The sequence below is a fragment of the Terrapene carolina genome, unplaced genomic scaffold (assembly GCF_002925995.2).
Source record: "Terrapene carolina triunguis isolate 2854851 unplaced genomic scaffold, T_m_triunguis-2.0 Scaffold231, whole genome shotgun sequence".
Lineage (NCBI taxonomy): Eukaryota > Metazoa > Chordata > Testudines > Emydidae > Terrapene > Terrapene triunguis.
Genome location: NW_020664582.1, coordinates 14239633 through 14254017, shown reverse-complemented (window position 1 = coordinate 14254017; position 14385 = coordinate 14239633). Strand labels below are relative to the sequence as shown.

At 38.6% G+C, this 14385-nt stretch overlaps 1 protein-coding gene across 4 annotated transcripts in view; it reads right to left on the bottom strand.

Moving 5' to 3' along the window:
* BCAS3 (BCAS3 microtubule associated cell migration factor) overlaps nucleotides 1-14385 on the bottom strand; it is a 490159-nt gene that overhangs the window by 465560 nt on the left and 10214 nt on the right. For all 4 annotated transcript variants that reach the window (XM_024211255.1, XM_024211257.1, XM_024211256.1 and 1 more), the window contains exons 4-5: nucleotides 12240-12346; nucleotides 195-276 (exon numbers count right to left, since the gene is read on the bottom strand). In XM_024211255.1, the coding sequence (XP_024067023.1) occupies nucleotides 195-276; nucleotides 12240-12346 (189 nt within the window). The remainder of the gene's footprint in view (nucleotides 1-194; nucleotides 277-12239; nucleotides 12347-14385) is intronic.

The window sequence follows — 14385 nt, the reverse complement described above, 5'->3', positions numbered from 1 at the left end:
AACAGTGATATTAGTAAAAACCAAACTACTCTGAAAGAGTCACTTATTTTAACTAAGTTTCTAATAAATTGAAAGCGGACATACCAGTGTATAACAAAGATTCAAGTAAAACTTTTAAAGAAAAAATACTGATTCATTCAGTAGGTAGAAGAGAACATACATTTAGCTGTGAACTGTCACAACAACGTACTTACTGATTTGTGGAGCAGGCAAGATTCGTGCAGCTCGAACTGGGCCGTGTCGAACAGAAAAGAGTTCCTGGGCTTCACCACTGATCTGCATAATATACAAATTATAAACAATGTAAAGAATGTTACTTGTTCTAATAAACCATTAAAACTTCCCTCCTCCCATGCCTAATTCACTAAGTATCGCTTCCTAAACTTTGTCATGCCTTCCACATAGCACAAGTGAACCCACTTTGCAAGAGTTTTGAGGGGTTCTTGTGTGTTTGGTGCTGTAACAGGGTCACAGGATGCCCTATTAATAGTTGTTGAAACCATGAGAGATCTGCAGGTAAATTTAAGCTACAAACACGTTTTCACCGGTACAACTGCATCTATGCTAGGGAGTTGCACTGATTTAAACTACTTAAAAAAAATAAAAATAAACAGATTTAGTTAAATTAATGCAAAAACTACACCTCTACCCCGATATAACGCGATCCAGTATAACACGAATTCGGATATAACGCAGTAAAGCAGTGCTCTGGGGGGGCGGGGCTGTGCACTCCGGCGGATCAAAGCAAGTTCGATATAACGCGGTTCACCTATAATGCAGTAAGATTTTTTGGCTCCCGAGGACAGCGTTATATCGGGGTAGAGGTGTATGTGTTAGGTCCCTAGATGAGCTGTCGCTTTTCTTTGGAGGTAGGTAGGGACTCCAAAAATTAGAGGCAAAAAGTAATTCACTAGAAATAAATTTCAGGGGAAGCGTTTTTCCTCTCTTCCTTGGTAATTTCCATATGTGCTCAGCAAACTTTAAATATTTCATACACTAAGTGAAGTTCTGGTTTACCCAGGACCTGGAACAGCAAGCTGGGATAGAAATTATATATTCTTTCTATCCAAGCATCTTCAAACCCACCCCTGCCCCAAAAAAATCAATTTTATATACCCTTCCCCTACAGATGATATTTTAGAGGTCTTTAAAAATAATTGACAAATTATAATAACAGAGGTCCTTCACATCAAGAAATGCATGTTTTACATTAGGCTACATAAAATACCATAGTGAGATACAACTTTCATAAGTGTATTGCACACATTTCAGGACATACAAGTCCTCAACTTGGCCATTGATTAACACACAATTTGTTCTACACATTGTATGTTTTATTAGAAGAGGCAAACTAATCTCTGATTAAGAGAATCAAATATTGGATTTAAAGGATCAGAGAACCTGAAATATTAGTGCACCGTATATTGTATAGGTGTTAAAATTGTTTTAAAAGTAGGAAGTCAAACTAATTGTTAGTCACTAATGGAAATCTTGAAAAGATTAAATCAGAAGTAGTTACGAAGAATTTCCAGACTTCCTGTAAATGGTTGGTCACAATGTATTTTCATAACTGCTTGGTAATGGATCCGATATGGAATGTCAAACTTCAGGAAAATGGCAAACATTATGAAACTCATTTCCAAATAACTAAGAACTTAAAACAGATGTAATGAAGCTAAAAATTTAACCAGCATGTTGGCATACTATTTTTGGAAGAGAGTTTGCCAAACAAGCATTTTACAATATCAGAAATGCATACAATTTGAAAGCAAGACCTCATAACTCGATAAGTATTAAACCATAAATCTAACACAACCTTTTTAAAATGTCTTTTTATATTTCTTCAATTACTTCCTGCAGTTTAGATGACAAGTTGGAAAAATAAAAATCCACTGCTATTTAAGCAACAAATCATGACCAGTAACTCCGACTCACATTTTGTTGCCACTTCTTAACTATAGCTTATTACCATTGCTATAGCTAATGTACATCAAACTGCTGCTGCTTATCCCCTTGAACCATCTATTTGTTATGAAGACTATATGCAAATGCTATACTTACTACAGCAACACTTGACCTTTTTATAATTAAACATTGAACAGGGACAACCTTATTTCGGTTTTCCACTTACTCTCCTGATTCAATTTAAAATAACATTCAGGACAGTACAAAAATTCTGGGAAATATTTGTCTTTACATTTCTCCCCAGGGACTTGGGGCCTATTCCAGTCTCACACTGAATGAGTCAGGAGTAATACCAATTAAGTGATTACAATTATTCCTGATATAGATGGCTATAAAACTGATGTAAGAAAGATGAGACTCAGACCGTTAATCCATCCTGCTCTTATTTTATTAGGTAGATTATCAGCATCATAGATTCTGCTTTGCCATTTAGTAGCAGTTCTTGTACAGTACATACAATTTTAATTATTCTGTTTTTTTCAGAATAATTTCAGATTTAACAAATTAGTAATTTGATGACAGTGTGCTGCTTCTCCTAGAGCAGGAGGCATGGTCCCTCCCCCGAAGAGCTTGCAAACCAAGTTATGTACAAACCAAATGATAGTATGATGTTCAAAAGTCAAATTGGTGAAGCTACCTTCCCCGTCACTCCCTCCACAGATTTAATTCTTTAATGGGTCATGGGTTTTCTTGTTTGGGGGGGGAGGAAGGAGGGAAAGAAAACAAGGGTGCCTGTACCAAGCATAATGGGCAACATGGAAGAAGGCACCAATGGGGAGTGGTTAGGAAGGAAGCTTAGAGAGAGTAAAAAGTGAGAGGGGGAGTAAGAGGAAATGAAAGCAGAGATGTAGGCAGGAGTAGGTTTTGTATCTGTGGGAACACACCAGTTCTATAAAAAGGAAAAAGTGGGAAAGTATAAGACTTTGAAACTATTATTATTGGCAGTTAAGGGTTGTTGTTTTTTCCAAAACCATGAAAGAATGGTTCACATATGTGTATGCACACAAATGACTACAAAGGAAACAAAAAGGAAACAACATAACAGAAGTATGGAATAAGTGATTCACATATGACAACAACCCAATTCAGTCACCTCTTGCTACTTTTTGAGCATGCCAGCATATCAGCTCTAGCGCCAAACAAAGAGGCCCAACAGTAAAAAACAGTTAAGGAGGCCAAACCCACTTAACTGAGATTCTGCTCTCAGATATAGCAAATTTACAAAAGCATACATATTTCGCCAGGGATGCTGAAGAGGTGGTAAAACTTAAGGCACGGATTTTCAAAGAAGCTTAAGGGAATTAGGTTCCCAAATCCCACTGAAACTCATTTGTAACAAGGTACATAACTCCATTAGGCTTCCTTGAAAATCCCAGCCCAAGTTCCTTATGGCTATGCTACTTTTCTTCTTCAATGTGTTGTATAAGCATTTACCTATTAGTCCTCCACACCTATGGAAGGTAGGCAGGTATTATTCCCATTTTACTGATAGGGGAAACTAAACCAAAAGGAAAGCTAAGCGAATTGCTCAAAGGCATGGTTTTGCATCCCTGCCCATCCTGGCTAGTAGCCATTGCTGGACCTATCCTCCATGAATGATCTAGTTCTTTTTTTGAACCCTGTCATAGTCTTGGCCTTCACAACATCCTCCGGCAAAAAGTTCCACAGGTTGACCGTGTGTTGTGTGAAGAAATACTTCCTTTTGTTTATTTTAAACCTGCTGCCTATTAATTTCATTTGGTGACCCCTAGTTCTTGTATTATGAGAAGGAGTAAATAACACTTCCTTATTTACTTTCTTCACACTAGTCATGGTTTTATAGACCTCTATCCTATCCCCCCTTAGTCGTCTCTTTTTCAATCTGAAAAGTCTCAGTCTTATTAATCTCTCCTCATATGGAAGCCATTCCATACCCCTAAATCCTTTTTGTTGTCCTTTTCTGAACCTTTTCTAATTCTGATATATCTTTTTTGAGATGAGGCAACCAGTATTCAAGATGTGGGCGTACCATGGATTCAGACAGAGGCAGAATGATATTTTCTGTTTTATTATCTATCCCTTTTCCTAATGATTCCCAACATCCTGTTAGCTTTTTTGACTGTCACAGCACATCTCTGCCGATTCAGTCCTCATCGCTTTGCTGAGACTGCCAACAAAGAGGGCCAAGGTTTTCTGACTTGGACACCTGTCCTGCTAGGAACTGGACTAGGACAGACCACCACATAAGCCATACAGTCACAGAATGGCTAACAACTTTCTCTCCACCAACCTGGGCTAGCTGTGAACTGGCAACCAGAAGGTGAAAGGCTACACATCCCATTACCAATCCCCTGAGCAACCCAGTCTCCCAACACAGACAAAATATAAATAGACTTTAAATTCTTCAAAAAGCACCTGCAGAGGAACAGGCTTGTGGCTGCCATTTTGGATTTGCTCCAGCTAAGTAGTGAGTCCCTGTGGCAGCTTTCAAGCTCTTAAAGGTTTCCTTTCCCATTCCAAAAGCAAAGAACATTTCCAAACAGGTTTTAAGAATTGAAAATGAAGCTTTAAAAGCAGCCTCAGGTACTCTTTCTATAGAGAGGGTGAATCCAAAATGACGGCCGCAAGCTGGTGTGGTGGGACTTTGCAGCTTCCACAGTCCAAGGAGTCAAGGCACAGGTTGGTTGTATTTTTAAAGCTTCAGATCTCTATGCAAGATTGCAAGCAAAGAATCCATCAAACTTGAATTCAATTCCCTCTGGCTCCTTTCTCCTGATATGAGAACAGATTGAGGAAAGGGAGTGAAACCATCCCCTCTTCCCTTAGACATTTTGGGCCACTACTTTGTAAGTATGGCCAGGGATCAATCTGGACCACTGCTTAATTTTTGATGACAGACTTCTGTTTAGGGCATACCAGTTTGAACCCATAACAAACAAAAAGGTTTGTTTACACTGTAAGGAAGATAATATTTTTCAACCATAGAAAATAGGTTTCATACGGTCAAAAAAATGCAAACGTACACCAAACCAAAAGAAGGAAAAAATAAATTAGAAATTTGACACTTAAAATAAAAATGCAAATTGTTAGTATACAATAACAGCACTGTCACACAAATGCGTAGTGAAGATGTTAGGTAAGATATCAGAAATCTACCTTTTGGTTTTGAATATCATTTTGAAAGACAATAATATTGTATGAAAACCTAAATTATTATTGATATCCTTATGAACTACTGTTTGACATGATCCAGTTCAAGAGGAATACTACCAAACAAGATATCTGAGGGAGGAGGGGGGGGAACAGTCAGAATGTTAGTGTTTAAATTCAAATGTATAGTTGTAATTTAAAAAAAATCTCTGTAGTGATAACCATCCAATTACTTTTGCATTAGGCAAAAGCATGAAAACAGAAAGTGAAATTGCTAGAAATTGACTACTCAACTTTTCTTGTGTAAGTGCACAAATAAGAAAAAAGTAAACAAGCAGTGTTAATGATGAAAAATAAAATCAGATTTGTAAAATTCTTTGTTTTAATAACCCAAACCATTATTAGTAACATAGGGCATGTTTGTACTGCACACTCCTGGCAGTGGTGTACAGAGTACATGTAGCTGCACACCACCGCAAAAAGCAGACTGCGCTCACACTATGGTGTGTAACTATACACAGCAGCGAAAGGCTCTGGCAGGGGAAGACAGTGGGGAGCTTCTGGAACCCTTCTTTGCTGCTTCCCCCCACTAGAGCCTTTCCCCTCTGCCAGAGTCCTTCACTGCGGCAGGGAAAGGCTCCGGCAGCTCCCTGCAGCAGGGAAAGGCTCCAAATACTGGGGAGGCAGCAGGACGCTACACTACTAAAAACAGGAGCGTAGATAGAGAGGCACTGCTTGGATGTGTAGAGAACCATGTAGGGTCCAGGCATGTCTCTATTCTACTTACCTAAGCAATGCCTCACCTTCTACACTGGCTATTTATAACCATGCTAGGGAGCATGCAGTGTGTGTATTGTATATGCCACTGTAAGGCGTATGCAGTGTAGACATATTCCACAGGCCATTTGTTTCTTAAAATGAGACTGCCTACCCATCCCCCCGCATCAGACATATCCCTTTGAACAAACAGACCCTTTTCCTAGGCACATTAACAGCTCAACATGAGAACCTGTAAGGATGTGTGATATCAATATAAATGCACTATATATAATAGCTGTTTGCAACAGCCAGTTGGAGTGAGGCTACTCTTTTCATCCTCCCCTATTTGGTATAAACTTGCTTTATTCCTAGATGTGCGTGCTCCCTTTGCCTAGAGAACAGAACAGTGGAGATGTCTAAAAACAATATAAAACTCTTCCCTGTGGATTGAATGAAATGTTAAAATTGCAACCACCATGGAAAACAGAGGACATTAAATAAAATACAAAGAGTAGTTAAGCAGCTTGCTAATGCATTTGGTCACAGATGCATCAATACTGCCATTATAAATGTAACATGTTTTGAGGGGGTTTAAAATGCTCAGGCTGCAGACTACATACATGTTTGTAATTTGGGACAGCGTTTCATCAGCCCTGCCCTCAACACCCACAAAAAGAAAAGTAGGTGCGTGGGGAACTGTCAGGATAGGGGCAGAATGATACTTTATAGCTCTCCTTTCTTGCTTTGCCCTCTAACCAAGGAGGGTTCCATAGAATGCCCTTCAAAGACCTTGTTTCACTGCTCAAACAGGTGTGTTTTTTACCTTGGTGTAACTAACATGTGCGAGCTATCCTGAGGTAAAAACACAGTGAAGATCAAGCACTTCAGTTTTACCGCAAGGTAAACTCACCGCAGTCAACCAGTGGAAGGCTTGCATTGCAGTAAAACCGAAGTGCCTTGGGATAGCTCATGTGTGTTAGTTACTCCAAGGTTAAAAAGGGCCATTTTTTGGCAGTGAAGACAAAGCCAAAGCCTACTGATGCTACCACCACATCTGCCAAAGGGTTTGCTGCAGAGAGGTGTGATGTTTTCCTTTCCTTCCTCTCCCCAGGTGCTGAGTACATTATAAATCACACAGCTTTTCAACACAATTGGCTGTGTAAGTTATGTGTGTTAAAACAAAACCAGTACTCTTTTAAACCCTTACATAACTCAAAACAGTTGTAGTATGAAAAGAAAAAAAAAACTAGAAGAATGATTAGCCCTGTCCCTGTCCCTATGCACACCTCCAAGTCTTCTGATGATTTTAAAGGTTACATATCTTGGTCAGTCTCACATTTTTCTAAGTGCCTACTGCGAGCCTGCACCAGGGTCTCCATATTGGGGATAACTGTTCAGGTCCCAAGATCTTTTGGTCAGAAGAAACTGGGAAGAAAGCACTTCATTTGTCATTAGCTTCCTACCTCATAAGTCACAGACACTTTTTTTACCAGCATTAACTAAACTGGGGAAGGAAGGGAGAATGGATCTGGTTTTCCCAGCCACCACCATTCAGGCTTTTTGGAGAACTGAGGAAAGGAAAAGAATTCGCACGCACACACACACACACACACACACCTACTGTAAATGCAGTAACTAGTTTTAACATAATAAATATTAAGATTTTTAATAGCCAGTAAATATTGGTCCATCATTTTTACATTATGACAACGAAACAAAGGAGAAGTCAGAGGATAGCATAACCATCCTTAACTTGCCCAACTATGACCAGTATTCCAAGGGTCTCTGATCAGTGAATGTAATCTACTATGTAAGCTGCCATACCAATACAAGTTTGAAGTAGCAGCATTGTACAACTTTTACAACATTATTTAAATATATGTTATGTTTACTATTATGCAGTTCCCTTTGAACAGTCAATAAAATTCCTAATTTATTAAAATTAAAGCCTAATAACTCTGTTCTAACTGAATAGGAAAAACTAAATTAATGTCACTTTCTACTTCTGAAACCTCCTGTGTACAATGAAAAAAGTTATCACCCACAAAAGCGGCCAAAATGCATTTCTGTGAATAGGAATAACTATCTAAAACAGATTCTTGTAAACCACATTAAGCAGAAACCAATTCCAACTGCTTTCTGGTTCTGACATTGTATTTGAAATACAAGACTGGGGGCAAAGGGAAAACAAATTCCAAACACAACACAAAACCACATTGCACAATTACTGAATGGGAACTTGTAGTCATTACTTTTGTATAATCCCAGATTTCTTCCCACTTCGAAAGGCATATTTTAAAAACACTTTTAACCTTCCCACCCCCCATTTCAAAACCAAGATCAAAGAAAACTAGTTTGGATGGATACCTTCTGCATCTTATGCAATACAGATTTAGACATTACACCTCAGAACTCCAGCCGTTACTTCAGCACCCAGCAGTCCAAACATTATTTCAGTCCTTTGAAGCCGATCAAATGGTATCTTCCATTTGCAAGTAACACTTCTGTAGTCAAAGATCTTACTCCAAGGAAATGTTAATGTAAAACCACTCAGACTGCAGAGACATACATACACTCCTGGAGGCAGACTACAAAGGTGTTTAGAAGTCAATGTAACACCATTATGGAAAGCGTCAGCTTAGTAGCTGTCATAAACACTTCATAATCACTCAGACGCAAACTGGACTGCCTTTAGCACATTATTTTATTATGTGCTGAATAGGGGTCCAACTGAAGGAGGAAAGAAAGCACAACGCTTACAGATGATAGCCTTAGTGTATAGCTTTTCACTTAAACTTTGGGACTGTTGCTTCTTAAAACGATTTGGGACTGTTACTTCTAAATAAAATCTTACCGATTCCTCTTTTCAGATTTCTTGAGCTAGAGTGCTAAAAACAGCAGCGTAGACATTGCAGCACAGGCTAGCTGCCCAAGTACAAGCCAGCCTGATCCCGAGGGTCCTTACTAGGGTGGCTAGCCTGCGCCACTGCCCTCACTACAAAGTCTACACTGCTATTTTTAGCATGCTGCCTGAAGCCGAGCTAGCACGCCTCTGTCTACCCACTCTGGGAGGCACACCCCCAACTGCAGCGTGCTAGACCCTAAGAGGACGTAGAAAGGATACGTATATAGAACATATGCTATTGCCAAGTGAATGACATAATTTTGTATATAAAGTCACTTTGTCACACAACTGCCAGTTCTTTTTGTACCTGGACCCTAAATAGCAATAGGAAGAGGGTAGGCAAGCGTAGGTTATGCTAAGTCCATTCTTCTTAGAAGTCTCATATATAAATCCCCAATCCACGGAATATCAAAGTTTAGAAAAAATTATCTAACTGGGAACTCAAACTAGGGATAACATGAATGCCAAGGAAAACATTCCAACATTATATTGTTAAACACATATAAGGGGGCAATATTGTTCATATAATCTGCAGCTACACAATCCCTGGCTGTGGTTTTATCAGATCTCACAAGCTATATGAATAACTTTGGTTGGCCTAAAGGCCTCGAAGGAAAACCCTAGATGTTGCAGAAAGTAGGGATGGTCATTCAGTAGCTGGCATTCTTTCCCCCATCCACCACCATGTCAGTGAAGACTTAATTTCAATCAAGAATACATACCACTGACACCAGCCCAGTTATGGAAGTGACATAATTATATAATTAATCAAATTCCCGCTCAATCAAATCCCTTTGTATAAACAAGCACCCTTCTCACCCCACAGCATATAAATCTTATTGACCAAAGCAACAAAGGACTGATCCCAAAGAAACCACACTGGACTTCTCCTTTGTAATATATTTAATCAGTGTCCCGAAATTTATGATGGGCCACTCCAGCACCACAAAAAACAGATTAATTAGTCAGGAAGGGCTTGCATCTGTGTTCTGACTTTGGAGATCTAAAGACTTCCAGGTGGCACCACTCTCCCTCATAAATGAAGCATACAAATAGCAAATAATAATTTTTCCACATTTGCTCCAAAAATATTTTCCTCTTTCCTAGTGGCCTCAAATGCTGCTGGAGAGCGGATACCATGAAGTACTGCAAACCTCCTGACATCTATCCCAGCTACAATCGCTCACATTGCCAAGACACGTATATCAAATAGCACCTACAGATAACCCATCTTGAACTCATCATGAATCTCCTCCAAAGAGTCACTTTCCTGAGGCTGCAAAGCAATGAATGTCACTTTATTTCAGAGACTAGATTCATACACGGTCACAACACAGTTTGCCATTTTAGAGCGTGTTACTTTGACATCTCATGCCCTGCTCCAAGCTGAGAATTCTCAAAGAGGGGCACCAAGTCTTCAGAACAGCCCCTATTCCTTTTTAAACTGCCTTAGCTTGTGTATCAACTTGAACACATTCTCAAGCTCAGGAATTACTTTTTGAAAGCTGGTGAAGGGCTTCCTTATGCAAAAATAAATCATACCAATAGGGGTTTGTTATTTCATAGTTTCATTTTTTCTTAGTATTTATTAGCCTAATAAAAAGGAATAACAAGAAATAGAAAATATTCCATTGTGAAATACACTGGAAAAACATGTAGGCTGGCTGGTTATGAGTATAGATAGTTTTCTTCAGAGACACTCATTTCTTCAGCTACAGAGGGTCACCTGAGAAGTATACAAGGCACTCTCCCACCTCATGCCCAGGGAAAGAATATACTGTATCAACAGAGAATTGATCCCTTGCCAGATGAAGACCCAAACTCTAATCTCTTCTACTGTAAACTAGCCCAGACAAGTCCAATGTCACACAATCAGGTGTGTGCGCCTCTATACACCTTTCAGTAAACACTTATCTGTTCAAATAAATTCATTAGAGAAAGTTCAAAGAAGTTATGTTATAGAAAAATCTTTAACTTAGATCAGTGTCATTATCTCTATGTATTCTAACTTATTTGTTCAGAATCCTGTTAGGATCGCTGGTACTACTGAAGCTGTACTATATTTTTTAGCTCAATATCTTAGTGACACCTAATGTTTGTTCCCTGTAATACACATGACGAATGAAGCACAGTGGTTTTTTAAAAGGGTTCAATACTCACTTTTTGTATAAGAATATTTTCAAGTTTAAAAAGTTTTAATTGTATACAAAAATTATTTTGCGTGCTAAATTCTTATAGTATATACTGTAACTTCCTTACTCAAGAAGTAAACAACCAATTTGGTTTTTCTACAAGCATATACTTCTTTTTTAAAAGTTTAAAGACAAAAATACAGCAGCATCCAAATGTTCCATTCTGCTCCATTCAAAATAAAGTCTTGAATGTGAGAAACAACTGTAGTTCCTCAGGAAATCTAAGAAAATATACAAATTCCCAAATTCCACATGAAGTACAGTAGAGTACATTAGGGCCTCTTATTTTACATTACCACCCACCAAACTGCGGGCTCTTAACTTTCTAAAAAAGGTTTTCTTCCTCCTCTTTACCAGGAAAGACATAAATTGCAAGAAAAATTCCAGTTCTGTCTCCCCCTGTAAAACCAAATTGTTAGTCCTTAACACAGCTCCCTAGCTGGTGTGCAAAAGTACTTTCAAAGAGAAAATGAAATTCCATTTCATTTCCTAAAATGTAGCCTGCTGTATAAAAACTACTCTCTTTCTCACCCAGGGAGGGATGAAAAGGAGAAATATTTTCCAGAAAGGCTCTGTATTCTACAAAGAAGAGAAATTTCATCCAGTATGCTCACTGGGTTTATTTTGAAGTATAAAGTGTTGGACACACTAGATTTTATGAGTTAAGAATTTTATCACATACCATACTAAACTTTATTCTAAGTTCAAGAAATTTGGGGAAAATTTCCCAAATTAAATCCATGTGCTCAAACCATTCTGAAACACAAATTGCATGCTATGTATGACAGAATAAAATTAAATCCATATGCACATATAGACTTTAATAAAATTAAAATTGCAAATCATGTACATGACAGACACACATTGTGATTGTAAAATGCTATTAATATTGTCATGCTTGCATTCCTGGGAAATGTAAATCCTTTTCATAATTTTTCATATAACAGTTGAATATACCCTTCCTCCTTAGGGTGGACGTCTTTCCCCTATATTTATATGATATTAACTTCTCTGTAACGTTACACCCTGCTCCAAATCAAAAAATTACCTTTACAGCAAGTATCCGAATAAAAAAACCCCTCGGATTTAAAGTTAGGTAGTTTAATTTAAGAGTGTGAGTTACACCAAATATTAATCTTACGTTAAACCATTTTACATGTACAACATATGCTGTAGCCTTCTACTTTTAGTTTAAAGTAATATAGTTTGTTATAAAAAAATTAGATATGGCATAAAATCAGCATCTCAAGGAGGCCTGTTTTCTGAAGACACAGTTATTATGTACTTACAGGTATGCTCCAGATCTGTATTCCATCACTGTACCCAATCATTAGCAGCAAAGGTGGTTCATTGCCAGTGCTATGTATCTCATGAAACTCCATATTCCTTGATGTATCTAAATTGGATTTAAATAACAAAACAAACATTAAAAAGTTAGGACAAATTATGTTTAATGTCTGGTATACTGGACACAGTTTTCGAAATCCATATTCATATTAGAATTAAAGGCAAAGCAATGTGCTTTTTAATCCTTAACTCCTATAACTGAAAAAATAGTGAAAAAATGTTCCTTTAGACACAAGGAATAAGATCTGTAATTAGAGTTTTATTTGAGAGGGTACAAAATACCAGTTTGGAGGGAGTGATGACGGGAAACTTCCTACACAATATAAGAAAGGAGGCTATGACAAGATGACTCAGAGGTCTTTGTCATTCCTACCTTCTGTCATTATTAGCACATGATCAAGTTATTTTTCTATAAGCACCATGAAATTCTAGAAAAGCACCTCTTCACATTTCACAGTTACTAACTCTGAAGCCAAGTTTACAAAATATATACAGTCTACAGTGCTCTGCTGAGATTTAGCAACAGAAATTATTAGTGCATTTAGAAGGAAAGATTGAGTACACAGAGAAAATAGAGGAATCAGTTATTTCTTCTTCAGTACTTTTTCAGAGATACTTTGTCTATTTAAGAAAAGAGAAGTCTATTTACTGAGCAAATATAATCATCTGTAAGCTACATTACTGCCAGTTCACATAATGCTATCATATGGACAAATCAGAGGAAAAACACAGAGGAGCAACAAATAATCATTATAACAAAGATGACACTTATGTAGCACTTTGATGATAAAAGCTTTTTACACATATTATCTAATGCTCACAACACCCTTCTGAAAAAGGTAATTTACATAAAAATATGAAGGTGCTATAGGAAATATATCAAGACAGACTAAAAATAACCAAATGTTTTTATATCTTGGCTAAGGCTGCTCTACCCTAAAGTTAGCAAGAAGCATAACGTTCTAAAAGCAGGTAAACTTCAGGCAGGGAGAACAACTCTTCAGGATGGTACAAGATTATAACCAAGACTAACAAGATTAAACTGAACTAAAGGTAAATTTAGGATGAATATGAAAAGTAAAGGTTTGATTGGATATGTTTGATTTTCTGTCATACTGTGGCAAGTGAAGGGAAGTGGCGAAAGCCCCAGTGGCTGGGACATTTACAAATGCACAGCAAGGAAAATGAAACCTACTAGGAAATAATCACGCACTGGCCTTGCGCATGAGGCAGTGAGATATATAAGCTAATCTAACAGGTCTTTTCCGTCTCTAACATCTATAAATTTGTGAACTAGGAATCTTTGTGCCATTCCAACAGCTATAATTAGTATAACTTGCCCTACTTACCACTAGGACATGAAGATTCCCTATCATGTCATACTATCATGTCACATCAGGGATCAGAATGAGCCTTTACCACAGGAGTAAGGAGGAGGACACTGAGGTAACAATCAAGTTGTAGCAAACATCTGGAGGAGTTTCCAAAAGCATTTGGAGAGCTACAGCCTATGACTTGTAGGATAGGCTTAGAGCTCCATGGTTAGTAAAAGCAAATTGATGTACATTGTTAACACCTCCATATGGGAGAGCAAGATGTTTGGTTCATTCAAGCAAGTGGTCATATGGCCCTCATTCACCTCACACTGAAGTCCCACCACCTACCACATAGGTTCTAACCTTCCTTGTTTGAGAAAGATTATTGGGAAGATGGAGGCAAAACAGCTCAAGTCTTATCTGAAGAGAGAACTTTCTTCACACCTTTCAATATGGCTATAGGCTAGGGTTACCATATGTCCGGTTTTTCCCGGACATGTCCAGCTTTTTGGTAATCAAACCCCCGTCCGGGGGGAATTGCCAAAAAGCGGAACATGTCCGGGAAAATACCGGCCGGGCACTTCCCCTCCCACGGCTGCTCTGCTCCTCCCCTGACTTTTCGGCTCTGTTTAAGAGCCGAGCTACCCGAGCGCTACCGGCTTCGGGCAGTCCCCTTGCCTCCGGACCCCAGCCGCCGGCCGGGCACTTCCCCTCCCGGGCTCCAGCTGCTCTGCTCCGGCGGCGCAGGGTCCGGAGGCAAGGGGGCTGCCCG